Below are 15,176 nucleotides of genomic sequence, written 5' to 3'. Positions count from 1 at the left end.
TTGATTTTAGATCCTCGAGTGTTAGGGGAAATTTTCAGTTGGACCAACCAACTCCCGATCCGTATTTTTTTAAGAGCCCAGCTAAATTAGCTCCGGGCTTATCATAAGATTTTGTTGGTGATGCACGAAGGGCTTCAAGTGAGCACCTCCTTTAAAATTGAAAAAATCTTTTAATTTTTGCTCAACATAATGATAAATCTGGCTACTTAGAGCCTTCAACTTGTAATTATTGTAATTTAACTGGATTTTTGGTTTTTTTTACTTTCATCATTGTATATATCGTTTTCAGGTGTTTTGTCTTTGTCATTACAGGGACAAATCTGAAGGAGCCAGATCTAGGCCCTGGAGGGTAAGATCTAGCCTCAATAGCACTTTACAGGGATATTATTCAACTTTTTTGCAATCCAAGGGTTTTAAAATATTATAGATCTGGAAATTTTTATAAGGGTTTCAAGGCCAAATATGAATCAAAGGCATATCATTTAATAAAATAAATTTCTGGGATTTTTTTTAAAGCTTTTGGGCTACCGTCTGCTGCCCTGAAGCTCTTCAAAAAATCACAGCCCTCCCTAACTGTGTTTTTCCTTCAACTCTTTCCTGTTGCCTGCGTTTTTACTTCTCTCTTCTTTCTGCCTGTGTTTTTGCTTTTTTATGCATCACACATCTGCGTCCTATATGTGTAGGTTTCTCCCTTCCACCACCGTGAACCCGCTAAGCCTACATTCGACTTTCCTGTCGACCCTGCAGTCTAATGCTGCCATACGTTGTTGTGGCCTCCCTATTCGCTCCTCCATCACTGTCGTCACAGGATTTCCATCCTCTCGCAGCCTTGCCTGCATAAACTCGCAATCCCATATCCCTTGTTGCCTGTCCATGCGGATCCCATCTCCTTCCAGCATCCTTTCCTACGTTTTTGTTTTGTCCCTCGACCTGCGTCCAATCTCAAGCTTCGTCTGCCTTCCCTCTGTCATCGAGTCAACCTGCAAATAAAACAAATTAGATTTCCTTTTTGATTTCTTTTATGTTTTCATATTTGGTTAGGGTTAGTTCTTTTTCATACAATTTGAATTTTTTTTTGTTTGGTTGCTTTTTTTTATTTGTTTTCTTTACATTTCAATTTTTTTGTTGTTGCTTTGATTTTTATTTAAACACAAAAGAAATCTCAAAAAAAAATATTTTTTATCTTAATTTTTAACTTTGATTTCGCTTTCATTTCTTAGGTTGCTTTCACTTTAATTTTTGTTTTGATTTTTTTTTTTTTTTGACTTGTGATGTTTTTTATTTTTGTTTTGATTTTGATTTCATTTAAAAAAATTTAAAAATATTTTAAAAACATTAGAAAATTTTAAAAATTTAAAAATTGTTTAGTGACTTTAGGATTGCTAAGGAATTAAATCAAAAGGGGAATTTGTGCCCTCACATTTAAAAAATTTAATTCTTATGTGGCCTATGGCCCATAAAAATTTAAATTATATCAAGTACTTTTGATTTTTATTTTTTGGTCACAAAAAAAAAATTCAATTTGCCATTTTAAATTTGTTTCATAAGCTCAGCACATTAAACTTACCTAGGGGATAATTAAAATTTTAATCTAAAGTTCCGTGGTGTCTTTTGTGTTAAGTGTAAAATTTTAAATTTTGTGGTAGTGATTTCTCTATTGTCAAGTGCGATTAATGTTTTAGAATCATTGACTATAGGAGAAAGATAAATTTTTCTAGATCTGGGTTATTGGAGAAAAAAAAATTCAAATCTAGAATCATTACTTAGCAGTTAATTTTCATAATTCTTCACGATATTTAACTGCTAGACAATCTTGCATGTTGAAGTTTTTGGCGTTTACATTTAATCGTTCATGATCGTCACTTTCGCCACATTTATAAATTGCTTTGGATAACTTGTTTTTATTTAGTCTATGGTTAATTGAATATGAAGGCACTAGTCTATAATCATTTCTATCTTATGGTTGTGTCTTATTTTATTAGATCTATCCATTTCGGTTAACTTGGACTCGTTTACATTCATCAAGTTGTTCATCTTTAAGTCTCCTAGAGCCTGTGTTCCACAGGCTACCCTCATTCATTACCCCCAAGGACTACCCCCCTTGACTTGTCTACGAGAGAGTCTAAACGGAGTGAGTAACGATAAGAGTGACAGCCCTTACTCTAAGTGTTGTCACAGTGCCTAAACACTTTGTGTGACAACAAGTCCCATCTTCAAATAGCTTTCCATTGGGAGTGATCTTTTCTTCCAAGATTGTTTTCCTTCCTTTAGATGATAGCCAACAAAGTGATCTTCAAATCGTCCTTCCTTCACCTTAGCTCTAATACCATGTTGAGAAATCAAGGCATGTAGATATTAGGGTTTGATTCCTCTTTTCTTGATAATTACTTCTTTATTATGTTATCTTTCATCAAATAATTACCAAACAAGGAACACAAGATATAGGCACTCAGCCAAGGCAAAACCCCTATCAAGGGGAAAACCCAGTCAAACTCTTCCACTAGTGGATTCAAAATGAGATAATCCAAGACCCTTTTGACCTAGACCAAGACCTCCTCCAATTACCAAGTCAGGCCTTCCTTCAAGTAGATGAACTCTGCCAAAGTCTCCGAGTGCAGCTTTAATTCAAAAGTTTGGTCCCGCAACTATAGAATTTCGGACCTGCAACCACTTTAGAATTTTTGGCCCTTGCAACTTGCTCAAAAGCCCTAGAATAATTGCACATTGTTAGTTTTTGTAGCATCCGATGTGTTCTAGCAACGAAATTTTGTGGAGAGGCTAGAATAGATGAGATCTCCACAACCCAGAAATCATTTCTGGAAATTCCTCTAGAAATGACTTAATTAGATTATTAACTAGTTTGTTAATATTTCCTAAGTCTAAACTTAGGGAATATGGTTGATTAATCAGAATTAATTAAGACAATGTGTGAATTTTCTAGAAACTCACACGGATCGACTTCAAGTTAATCCTAGCCATCGATTAAGATTTAATCTTGGTCATTGGAATCCCAACAGAGGATTATAAGAAGAAGTCGATGTGCACTTGGGGAGTACACTTGAGCAGCAGTTCCTTGTGCAGATTGAGCTAGTAGCAATAGAGTTTGAGTCAGAGAGGGACATAGTGTCAGTGAGAGGCAGAGACAGTGATCCAGAGGAAGATTTCCAGATCCAAAGAGGCAGTAGTAAGAGGCTGAGTTATTCCCAATGCAGGAACACGAGTGCAAGAACGCGTGAGTGCAAGAACACACAAGTGTAGGAACGCACGAATGCAGGAACGCGTGAGGGCAGGAACGCGAGTGCATGCAACACAAGTGCAGGAAACAGGAGTGTCGAGGTTGCTTAGGCAATATCTCTGCGAGATTTTCTTGTTGTTTGGATTGCCAATTAGGCATCCATAGATGTACTCAAATTTCACTGGTGCATAATAAAATAAAACCCTCACTATTGCACCGGTTTTCCCAAGTTGGGTTTTTCCGGGGACATTTGTCCAAAAATAATTGTGTTATTTTATGTGTGTGCTAGCATTTCTTCCATCGTTTATTCTTCTATAGTTTTATTTGTGTAGGTTGCAGTGTGAGTTATTCAATATTTGTTGTAGGAAACAGTAAATAAATTGTTAATTAAAATAACATTTAGGAGAATAATTTCCAGTTGTTGCAACAGGATTCCGGGTTTCCAAATTTTCACACACATGTGAGGAGAGAGATGCCCAAGAACTTTGATTTGGTCTTCCTCAACTTCAATCTTCCTTTTCCTTGACTTCTCTCTCCTTTTCTTGCTCTTGAATTACAGATCGAACTTGTGAATGATGTGATACCAAATAGGTTGAGCTCCACTTCTATTTATATTGTTTCGCTAGGTTGAATAGCCCTAATCTAGGCCAACTTTATCAAGATAGGGACGACTTCATGAGGAAGTGACAAATGACATTTTTTACTCAAAAATAATTTTCTTTACATCATACAAAAGCCCAAGGAGGGTCTAATAAATGTGACAATGACTCTTATGACTCATGAAAAAACCAAGAAGCCTTCAATGGAGGCTATGACCTAGAAAATAAATAAAAGAGCATGAAACCCATGCTTCAAAATAATATTTCTTTTACAAATAAAATTTCTTTTTACATGATGACTCAAATACAATTATGAAGATTGACACTAGTTACATATTTCAACATAAGAGGCATAATAACACTTCATATGTGGCTACTCTTACAAAATTGGGGCCTTAGTCACATAATGGTGTTACCTCCCTAGGTAGGAACGGTTAATAGACGACCCTATTAGGTGTTTCCAACCCCCAAAGGGAAGTGACATGTCCTCGATCCACCCTTCAATCAATAGGTGCCATGTGAATAATGATGGAATGGAAGGGGAAAGAACTCCATGGCCAAGTGCCATGGTCAGAGGGACCAACCATGATGGAATACCTCATCCCAGGTATATAGATTTGAGGAGGGAGCAATCGTGGATGTGTGAGCTACCTTGGCAAATGTTTTTCCACCCCTCTATATTGCCTTTTACTTTTTCTTGATTTTTCCTTGTATCACTGCTCATAGCTCGAGGAATGAGAGTTTGCTTTGTATGATGTATAGCAGTTATTACCCCCTTTGGGATTGGGCAGTTCATGGGTTGGGACATGCAAGGGTTCCTTGTCTTCCATGAGATAGGGCAACATTGGCCTAGGAACTAGGCGATGGCCATACAATAGAGGTAGAGGTCATGCTTGGCTTTTGTCCACGTGCTAATTTGTATGTCCCAGCCATCTTTTGCATTTTGATTTTTCTTTTGTTTTTCTTGTGCCCATCATATGTTGTTTCTTTTTCTTTTAGCTGCATCATCCTCCTAAGGTGCATTTCTAGGCCCTGCCCAAGGTATGAGGATGTGTGTGTACCAAATCCCAATGAACCAGTGGTCAGTTGACTCAAAGAAGGGAGGTGGAATAAGGGCTCATAATGTAAGATGGAAAGTGGTAAGTATGCAATGGGGATAGATGGAGCTACGCAATCTCAATCATAGCTTCCCAAGTAGCGCCCTTTCCTAAAGCCATGGGCCATTAGGGGAAGGTCCCAGTGGACTAGGATAGAAAATTAACCCCCCATTTAAGATGAGGGAACAAGACTACGACCAAGACCCTTCTTTCTTCCAAATCACCCCAAATCCATGCCAAAATACCCAAATACAAACAAGCATGAGCACCTGATTGCAAAATGAATAAAGTACCTTTTGATCAGAAGCCCACATTCCAACATGTGCTCTTGAAAAATAGGCGAGGAAACATATGACTGTTGTAAGTGGCAGAGATATGAATGGCACATCACATCAGCTACAAATTAGCTCTCAGGGACTGCTGGCTTCCGGCTGGAAGAGATGAATAGGAGAAAATCTTCCCCTCGGGGTCACCCACTTTTGGTGGGTAACAAGTCCTTTAATATTTTGTCTCTTTTTTGAAAGGCTTTTTGTGCCAAGAGAGATGGTTGATGTTTGCGTCAAAATGTTGGGGTAGATCCATTTTTTTATCATCAACAGATATATATGTGTTACACTGTTAAAGTCCTATACAGAATATATGCCTTGGCAGATGCAAAATGTAATATGTACTTTTCATCCTATGAATAAAAAAATTATGCTTTTTTTCTTGGAACAAAAATCAAATGACTCCATTTCATAATAAAATCATAAATTCTAAACCTCCCATCTGTCTTTCGTGTTCATTGTTTAACATCATCATAATTATCAGCGTACAAAAGAAGAGAGCTACAAACAAATCAATCGGCAGTTCAGTTGATTCAGTAAGAATCTGAATATGTGAATTAAAATAATCAGTTGCTTCAAAGAAATCATATAGATCATTGCATAAGTTGTCAAATATTGCTGTTTACAAGATGTTGATCAATGTGATAAGTCTATATGTCCTTGTTAACAACCCTCTTGAGGAACAAGTTACTAAAAATCCTTTAATACAAAAATGGTAAAACTGAGAGCATTATTATGATACAATACAAGTTATTAGGACCTCAGAATTCCTTTGCAAGTCTAGTGCATCGATAATTGTTGGAGGAGAACCAAGCTCACAAAGTTCACCATATATTGTCACTAAGCTTGCCAATTCTAGCTCGAGGAAGGAAGGTGCCACAACCTTGTCAAACGATCGCTGCAAAATATTTAGAACACACATAAATGCATTATATTGAATGGTGAAATACAAGATAGAAATTTGCATCTCATCATTGTTTAGATGTCTAAAAAGGTAGTATATTTTCACAAGTCATTACTCAATATAAACATCACATATTGAGACAGCCAAAAAACAATGAAGATTGCACCAGGACTGATACTAGTAAATTTATTATTCCTCCTGGATTAAAAATATAGAAACATGACTAAGATTTGTAACTTAAAGCATAGATACTAATACCATATAACATGGACAAATAAAAAACACACTGCACTGTAAAGTATTGTCAAGTAAATGGCTAAGAGGTTATATCCAAAAAGACAATGTAATAGAGGAATTCAAGATAAATACTAATATATGATTTATCATTATTTTCTAGAAAACATTAACTAAAGCACGAGAAGGGTCACTGACTCGCTATGAACAAGTGTCAGAATAAACTGCAATATCTATTACATTTTGTAGGAAATATAATAACTAATGCTTGATTTAATTGTTACTAGTAAAAAAACTGCTATATTTTAGCAAGTGTAGGAATATGAAATGATTAAGGTAGCCTCAACCAAAGAGGTAAATGGAAAATAAATAAAGATATGCTTTATTCAAAAATGTTGAGTTGTTCATCATTTAAAGTCTCCATACATATTAATACAATCAACTTTTGAAAGTTAAAAATTCTACATATTTTCACTCCTTTAGTTCATTGGCACTTCCATTGAGTGACTCCCTGTATTCATATTTTCCCTGAACACCCTAGTCACCTCCTCTCTCCAAAAAAAGAGATCAATAGGGAAGTCATGGATGACATATATTGAAAGTACATGTAGGTCACATGGATTTCTCCTCAGGCTCTTGGTCCCAAAATGACCTTCTATTATGGGCATTGTTAGCCACTCAAAGTGGGTGACCCCATAGGAGAATTTCTTCTCCCATTATCTCTTCTAGTCGGCAGCCCGCAGCCCCTAACAGCCCCTACTAGCTGATGATGATGTGCCATTCATATCTCCGCCACCTACATTAGTGATATGTTCCCTCACCAATTTGGGGAGAGCACATGTTGGAAGGTGGACCTCTGATCAAAAGGTACTTTATTCATTTTGCAATCAGATGTTTATGCTTGGTTGTATTTGGGCATTTGACATTGATTATGGGGTAATTTGGAAGAAAGAATGGTTTTGGCCATGATCTTGTTCCCTCACCTTAAATGGGGGGGTTAATTTTCAATCCTAGTCCAGTGGGACCTCCCATAATGACCCAACGGGTATAGGAGGGGCACTACTTGGAAATCCATGATTGAGATAGTGTATCCCCATCTCTCCCTATTATGTACTTACCACTTTCCATCATACATTACAAGCCCTTATTCCACCTCCATTCTTCGGGTTCAACTAACCACTAGTTCATTGGGATTTGGCACCCACACATCCTCATATCTAGGTAGGGCTTGAAAATGTACCCAAGAAGGTTTATGAAGCTAAAAGAAACAGAAAGCGCATATGATGGCCACAAGAAAAACAAAAGAAAAATCAAAACGCAAAAGATGGTCAGGACATACACATTAGCACATGGGAAAAATTCAAGCATGACCTCTACCTCACTCATTATGGTCATCAACCAGTTCTTGGGCGAATGTTGCCCTATCATATTGATGAAAAGGAACCCTTGCACGTCCCAACCCCTGATGGGCGATGAACTGCCCCATCCTTAAGGGAGTAAATAACTGTTATACAGCGTACAGAAGCTATTTCGTTGTTTTGAAACATCATTGACTCCATACTCCCAAGGGATAAGGGACTAGTCCAATTGGTTTGTGATCATTTACCTTTCTTATCCATTATTCTTTCTCCTTTAAAATTCAGCCCCTTTAAGGCTAAGGTAGTAATCTAGGGCTTGGTGTGAATCCCTAGGAAAGTAGAATTCTTGGGTTGAAGAGCCTAAACATCAAGAGGATATGATTTGCACAAAATCTATCCTTTTGGTGGGCATCCACTTCAACTTCATCCATAAATTATCTTGCTAGTTGTTTGCCTTAAGAGGGAAACCCTAGTTTTTTCTTCCCTCAACTTCGGGGTTTCTTGAAGGTTTCATGAGCCTTGACCTTGCAAATTTACCTTGTTGGAAATCTTTTCCCTAGGCCTTGACCATTGGATACTCCAATATTCATCAAATCATATGAACTCTAGGTCTTGTACTTGTAGCCCTATGTCTCTACATAGAAAGTGAATCGACTCCCATTGGAGCCTTAAGCCATTGTTGTGTCTTTCTTGTAGAAGGTCTAGTCAAGTCACCTAACACATTCTACCTAGAATATCATACATAGGTGACCTTTATCACATATTGGGACTCCTACCATCGATGAAAATTTGTAAAGAGCAGGGAATTTTGGTTGTGGTGACAGTGGGCCACTAGCCCATTGTTGTCTCTTGGTCTAGTTTATACCTTGTAGGGTTTCCCTCTCCAAGGCCTGCTAAGTTTTGTGGAAATAGACACTTTTTACAAGTGTAGATGATCTCATTCTCTTCTCAAATTACATTTGATGCCATTGGTGACATTGCCTCGGGACTCTACTTGATCAACCACAAGTTGGTCCTCACTACTTATGAGGTTTGGTACTCACTACTTAAGAGTTTATTCAGACCAACACAACCTATAGATGGAGAGGATTTGTTTCTTATGTTTTTGAAAGATAAGAGATAGGAACACGTAATCTTCAAATGTCCCATTTATTATGAGATCCAATGGAGATACCATTGCTTGTTCTAGGATTCTAGAGCATCTCTCACCAACATCTTTTGATAGGCATGTCTAGTCTTATACATATAAGAGTGATCATTAACAAATGCAAGAACTTGCAAGACCACTCCAGACCCTACATCACGAACCTCATTACCTCCTTTCTTCCACTTGTCTCAATGACCACAGGTGCTACACATAGTGCAAGCTTCCCTAACAAGAATATAGGGGATGTCAAATATGTGATGAAACACATACTATACCACTTTGTTGGTATGTACCTCACCTCCATAAGGTACAAGGTCATTCCTGCTCCTTACACAATGCCACCACCTAGTCCAGATCTAGCAATCGTACTCCTATCACTAGTTTCTTCTCCTTGGCCTTGGATGTTAGAGAAGGTTAGACACACTACTCCCATTCTTCATCAAGGTTCTCCCAGTTGGGGTCTCCAAACTCTAGGACTCACTAGAAGACATCATTGGGCTCCACATGGGTGCCTTCATAGTGCTTGATGATGACAGGGACATTATCCTCCCTCCACTTGTTATACTTCTATCTTTGATATGTGTAGTGTCACCAATCTTTCCAAGGTTTACCATTTTGGTTCAATATCTCTCATGTAACTCTCTTTTGTTCTATACCTTGTATGTTTTCATCTTTTAGCATTGAAGAGTGATCTTGATATTCTCACCTTATGTTGTTCACTAACAATATTTTCCAGTCCCATTGTGTTGAATTATGGTATGTTCTATGCTTAGAGTAGTTTACTTATTTTTCTTCTTATTAGCCACAGATTAGCAATCACATATACATTAAGTAAAGTGTAGATAGAACATTAAATGATCAACAGAAAACAAGCCAAGACAAGAGACACAAGATATGGCAGCTAGCCATGCACAAACCCCAATGCGAGGAAACCCTTTGATCAAATCTTCTTTTATCTTCAATAGTTCAGCAAAGAGAAATAGTACAAAAACTGAATTCTGTAATTTTATATCAGCAGCAACAAACCCTAGATCAACAAAGTCAAACTTGGTCAAACTAGCTGAAATTGACCTATAAAATACTTGGTCAAATTCTGGTCAACTTTTCCTCGAACAGCCTAAAGAAACAACCCTTGAACAGCCCCAAAAGTTCAATCAATTTGCAGATTTCTGAAGTCAACTTGCAGCCCTAAACTAGGGTAGTTAACACCGATCAAACCAGAGGTTAGATCACCTCGATTTCTGTGCCAAAAATTGTGGCCTTCCTAGGAGAGGCAACCACACCCAATCCGGACTTCTAGAAGGTCAACGCTTGGTCAACATTGGTCAAAGAGATGACCTGCTGCCCTAGCGTCCTTCTTTCTGCATCTTCCTTGCCCTGGGACATCTTCCTTTCAGCCACACGTGTGAGAAAGAGAGAGGCTCCTTTTATGCGTAGGAGAGAGAGAGAGAAGATGAGTGAATTGAATTGTCCAAATGAGGAGAATGCTCCTTGTATTTATAACGTTGAGGTTGAATAGACATGATTGTTGGGCTTCTGAGCCTACATAAGTTCGTTGGCCGACCTTGACAATTTGTCCATAATAAAAATAAATTCATATCTCCATAAACACTTATCGGAATCGAATGATCTTTAGATCAATCCTACACCTCTCGATGAGAGGAATCTAGGAAAAATATCAGAAGCCATAAATAAGGTGATCCACATGGAGTTTGGCCCTAGTTTCCAATTTTAACACTCCCTCTCAACTAGGGAGAACTTCATCTGCAATCCATCAAACCGTCGCTGCTATCCATCCATCAAATGCATTGTCTTGTACAACTTGACCCCACTCTGCTCTGCTCTGCTTTTCTCTGCTCTGCTCTGCTCGAACTATGAAGAAGAAGAAATGATCGAGGATGTATCATACCATCCTCCACTGACCCGAAGTCAGTCTTAGAGTGTGAACCACTCTCACTGATCCTAGATCAGTATCATTGATCCCAGATCAATGGAGGTCATCCTAGCATAGGGAGTACGGTAGATACAGCGATGCGTCCATCGATAGTACTACTATGGTCCCTATCCTCATTTCCCTGCTCATTGATCAGATGAGAGGTACTTCCCATGAGTCCCAGACTGCATGGGTAGGATGCCTCGACAGGAGAACTAATCATCCTGTCCACAGGAGAACGAATCATCCTGTCCAGTGGATGCCATGGAGAACTAATCATCCTGGCCTACAGGAGAACTAATCATCCTGCTCCACAGTCTCCACGGAGAACGAATCATCCTGGCCCACAGGAGAACTAATCATCCTATTCCACAGTCGCCACGAGGTGTCATAGGGGAAGGTTGAACCTTTACCCTGTACATAGTGCACCACTAGGGGATGGTGAGCCGCCTTGTCATCACATGTCGCTCCAAGAAGTACCCCGCACCCCCCTGGAGCTCCCAGAGCTCAATACATCATACTCGACCCTCATAAGAGGGTCTCTGAACGACACCAAGTCGTTCTCGGAAAGTCAGGAATTTGACCTTTCCTAGGGGCTTTGTCAAAATGTCGGCGACCTGTTCATATGTACCGATATGTTGGAGCCTTATTGCTCCTCGCTGCACCATATCTCGAATATAGTGGTACCTGATATCGATATGCTTGGAGCGATCATGAAATACGAGATTCTCTGATAAACAGATCCCGCTCTGGTTGTCACAAAGGATCACGGTGGTATCCACTGTAAATCCAAACAGCTCAAGAGCTTTCGCAACCAGACTGCCTCGCAGGAGGCCATGCTAGCAGCAATGTACTCTGCCTCGGCAGTGCTCAAAGCCACTGACTTCTGCTTCCTACTCATCCAAGATATCGAGGCAGATCCCAAAGAGAAACAGCACCCGGAAGTGCTCTTTCGGTCCACCACATTGCTTGCCCAATCAGCATTAGTATACCCAAGTAGTCTCACATCTTTGGCAGTGTATCTCAACCCATGAGTGATTGTGCCACGAAGATATCTCAACAAATTCTTGGCACCAATCCAAAGTGAGTGGTGAGGCTCAACCATGTGTTGACTCAATGTGTTGACTCAATGTGTTGACTGCAAAGCATATATCCGAACAGGAGTTCACCAAGAACATTAATGCTCCGACAAGTTGATGATACTCAGTAGCATTTCGTAAAACAGGTCTGGCAGCACTACCGCTTAACTTCTTGAAGTCAAACCCCATCGGGGTAGTTACAGGCTTGTAGTCCACCATGCCGAATCTCTCCAATATCTTCACCACATATTTTCCTTGAGAGAGGAAAATCTCCCCTGGTTTCTGCCAAACTTCCAGTCCTAGGAAATAGTGCATAATTCCTAGGTCTTTCATCTCAAACTCAGAAGCCAACTCCCTCTTACATTCGTGAATGAGAGGGTCTACACCTGTTAGAAAGAGGTCGTCAACATATAGCACCAGTATGAGAGGCTTGTCATCTATAACCTTAAAGTAAAGGTTAGGGTCGGCTTCACTCCTAGTGAATCCAAGCTTCATCAAGTAGCTATCGATCCTCTCATACCATGCTCGGGGTGCTTGCTTTAGCCCATAGAGGGCCTTCTTCAACCTACACACATGAGATTTTCGATCATAAATCTCAAATCCTTCAGGTTGCTCCACATAGACCTCTTCTTTGATCGAACCATGTAAGAACGCAGTCTTGACATCCATCTGAAGTAGGTTCCATCCTTGCGAAGCAACAAGGGCTATGATCAAGCGGATGGTGGTATATCGGGCAACAGGTGCAAATATCTCGTCATAGTCTATACCTTCCTTTAGGAGAAGCCACGAATGACAAAACAAGCCTTATACTTTTCCGCACTTCCATCAATTGCATGCTTTATCTTGTAAAGCCATTTTGAAGTGACAACTGCTTTGTCTTGGGGTCTAGGGACCACATCCCAAACATCGTTTTTCATAATGGACTCATATTCCTCGGTCATAGCATCCTTCCATATTTGATGCTTGACAGCATCTGTGAATGACGAAGGCTCATTTTGGATGATTGTGCTCATGATGGTCAAGTATCCCTAATACCTGTTAAGCTTCTTACTTTCACGGAAGGTTCCTTGAGGGGCAATGTGTCCTTCAGCATCATCAAGTGTCCCCCTAAGCCATGAAGGCCTCTTCCTATAAGAGGAAGGCTCTTGCAGAGGAGGATCAATAGGATCGATAGGTTCTTCCACATTGGGCATCGTCTCATCTTCTTTTTCCTTCGGTTCCCTGGTGTCAGCTTCTTTAGATCCCCTTAAAGTAGGAAGATTGTCTACCTTGCTAAGAGCCATATCAAAGGTGACATCATGACTAATCTCGACTTTCCTTTGACCAGCTACATAGATTCTATAGCCCTTAGTATTTTCGCTATAGCCCACGAAGATTTCTTTCTTTCCAGATGCACCCAATTTATTCCTTTTTTCTTTAGGCACATGAAAATATATAGGGCTTCCAAAAATTATAAAATGAGATACGTCAAGTTTCTTACCGGTGAACATTTCTTCGGGAGTCTTGGAACCCAATGCTTGATGAGGGCATCGGTTTTGTACATATACGGCGGTATTTGCAGCTTCAGCCCATAGAAACTTCAGAAGTCTTTGATCATGGAGCATAGCACGGACAGCTTCCACAATTGTACGATTCTTCCTTTCCGCCACACCATTCTGTTCAGGAGTATATGGTGTAGTAGTCTCCCTCTTAATGCCAGCCTCTTTGCAAAAGTCATGAAACTCATTGGATTCATATTCAGTCCCATTATCAGTGCTTAAGATCTTGATCTTCTTTTCGGTTTGATTCTCGATCAAGGCTTTGAAGTGTCGAAACCAGGAGAACACTTCATCCTTCTTTTTCAAGAAGTATATTCAAGTCTTGTGAGAATAATCATCTGTAAACATGAGGTAATATAAATATCCTCCCAAGGAGTTCACAAGCATCATACCGGATATGCCTGAGTCAACCAACTGCAATATATCGAAGGTCTTGCTTTGGCTTGAGGGGAATGGTCCCTTTTTGAGCTTCCCTTCGGCACATCCTGGACATACACCTTCTTGCTCTAATCTGAACTCGGGCATCTCGGTCACCATTTTTCTTACATTGGATAGAGCTTTTACAATGAAGGTGAGCAAACCTCCGATGCCATAGTTCGGACTAAAGAGATGTGTCATGAGACATGACACGTAGCGACTTCCACCGACCCGATATAATGAATCAACTCGAAACCCAAGAGTAAAAGCATCTTTAAAGTTATTTTTCCATACACGTACCTTGCCATCGTTAAAAGCCACCTTGTAGCCTTTGTCCTCCATTGCTGAAATGGACACCAGGTTCTTTTTGAGATCAGGTACATATAATACATCTTGTAAGTGGGTGGTATCACTGTTATAAAACCAGTTCACAAAAAGATAGAAAAGATAGATCAACGCCTTAGAATTCAGCCTCTTCGAGGGGGCAACCTCCTTTACATTACATAAATGAACAATTCTTGGATGATTCAAATGACAAAACCTCCTTTCTATATATAGGAGTCTAAGGAGTCACAATATAACCCAGCCGACCTAACAATAATAATATAAAGCCACAAAAATAACAATAGAGGGATTCTATGGGGCACAGTAATAACAATATGGGCACAATAGGAGCACAACAATATTAATAAGGGATACAACTACAATAGTAATGGGGTAATCACTAGTATTATTGGGACCTAACATGCCCCTCTCCTTCAAAAAAGTGTTGTCCTCAACGCTTGAGTAGTTCTGGATACTTCTGTATAAAATTCTCATCCTCCCATGTGGAATCTTCAGCGGATAAGTTCTTCCATTTTATGAGATACTCCGAAATTGATCGATTTCGTAGCTGTCGAGTTCTTGTTTCTGTGACTGCTTCCGGTTCCAATATAATTTTTCCTTCCTCATCAAGTTCTGGCAATATTGTTTGAACTGGGAGCTTGTCGCCTATAACCTTCTTTAAACATGAAACATGGAAAACTGGATGCACTCGAGAAGCTGCAGGAAGCTCCAATTTGTATGACATAGTACCAATCTTTTGCAACACCTTGTATGGACCATAATACTTTGGTGATAATTTATTATCCTTCTTAGCTTGCTTGAGGGACATTTGTTTATATGGTTGTAGCCGTAGGAATACCCAATCACCTACATCAAAACTTCTTTCGCTGCGATGTTGATCTGCCTGTTGTTTCATTCTATTATGTGCCAACATGAGGTTATCCTTTAAGAGTTGGAGGACTTGTTGTTGATGTTCGATGTGATG

At 39.5% G+C, this 15,176-nt stretch overlaps 1 protein-coding gene across 2 annotated transcripts in view; it reads right to left on the bottom strand.

Annotated features, from left to right (window-relative positions):
• Positions 1–15,176, bottom strand: part of LOC149173132 (branched-chain-amino-acid aminotransferase-like protein 2) — a 381,995-nt gene that overhangs the window by 269,876 nt on the left and 96,943 nt on the right. For both annotated transcript variants that reach the window (XM_089424502.1, XM_089424501.1), the window contains one exon: positions 6,018–6,155. In XM_089424502.1, coding sequence (XP_089280628.1) covers positions 6,018–6,155 — 138 coding nt within the window. The remainder of the gene's footprint in view (positions 1–6,017; positions 6,156–15,176) is intronic.

The sequence above is a fragment of the Pinus tabuliformis genome, chromosome 4_2 (assembly GCF_031772625.1).
Source record: "Pinus tabuliformis cultivar Carrire ecotype Pingquan chromosome 4_2, CPIR1, whole genome shotgun sequence".
In the NCBI taxonomy this organism is placed as follows: domain Eukaryota; kingdom Viridiplantae; phylum Streptophyta; class Pinopsida; order Pinales; family Pinaceae; genus Pinus; species Pinus tabuliformis.
Note: the sequence above shows the minus strand (reverse complement) of the source record. Positions and strands in the feature narration are given on the sequence as shown.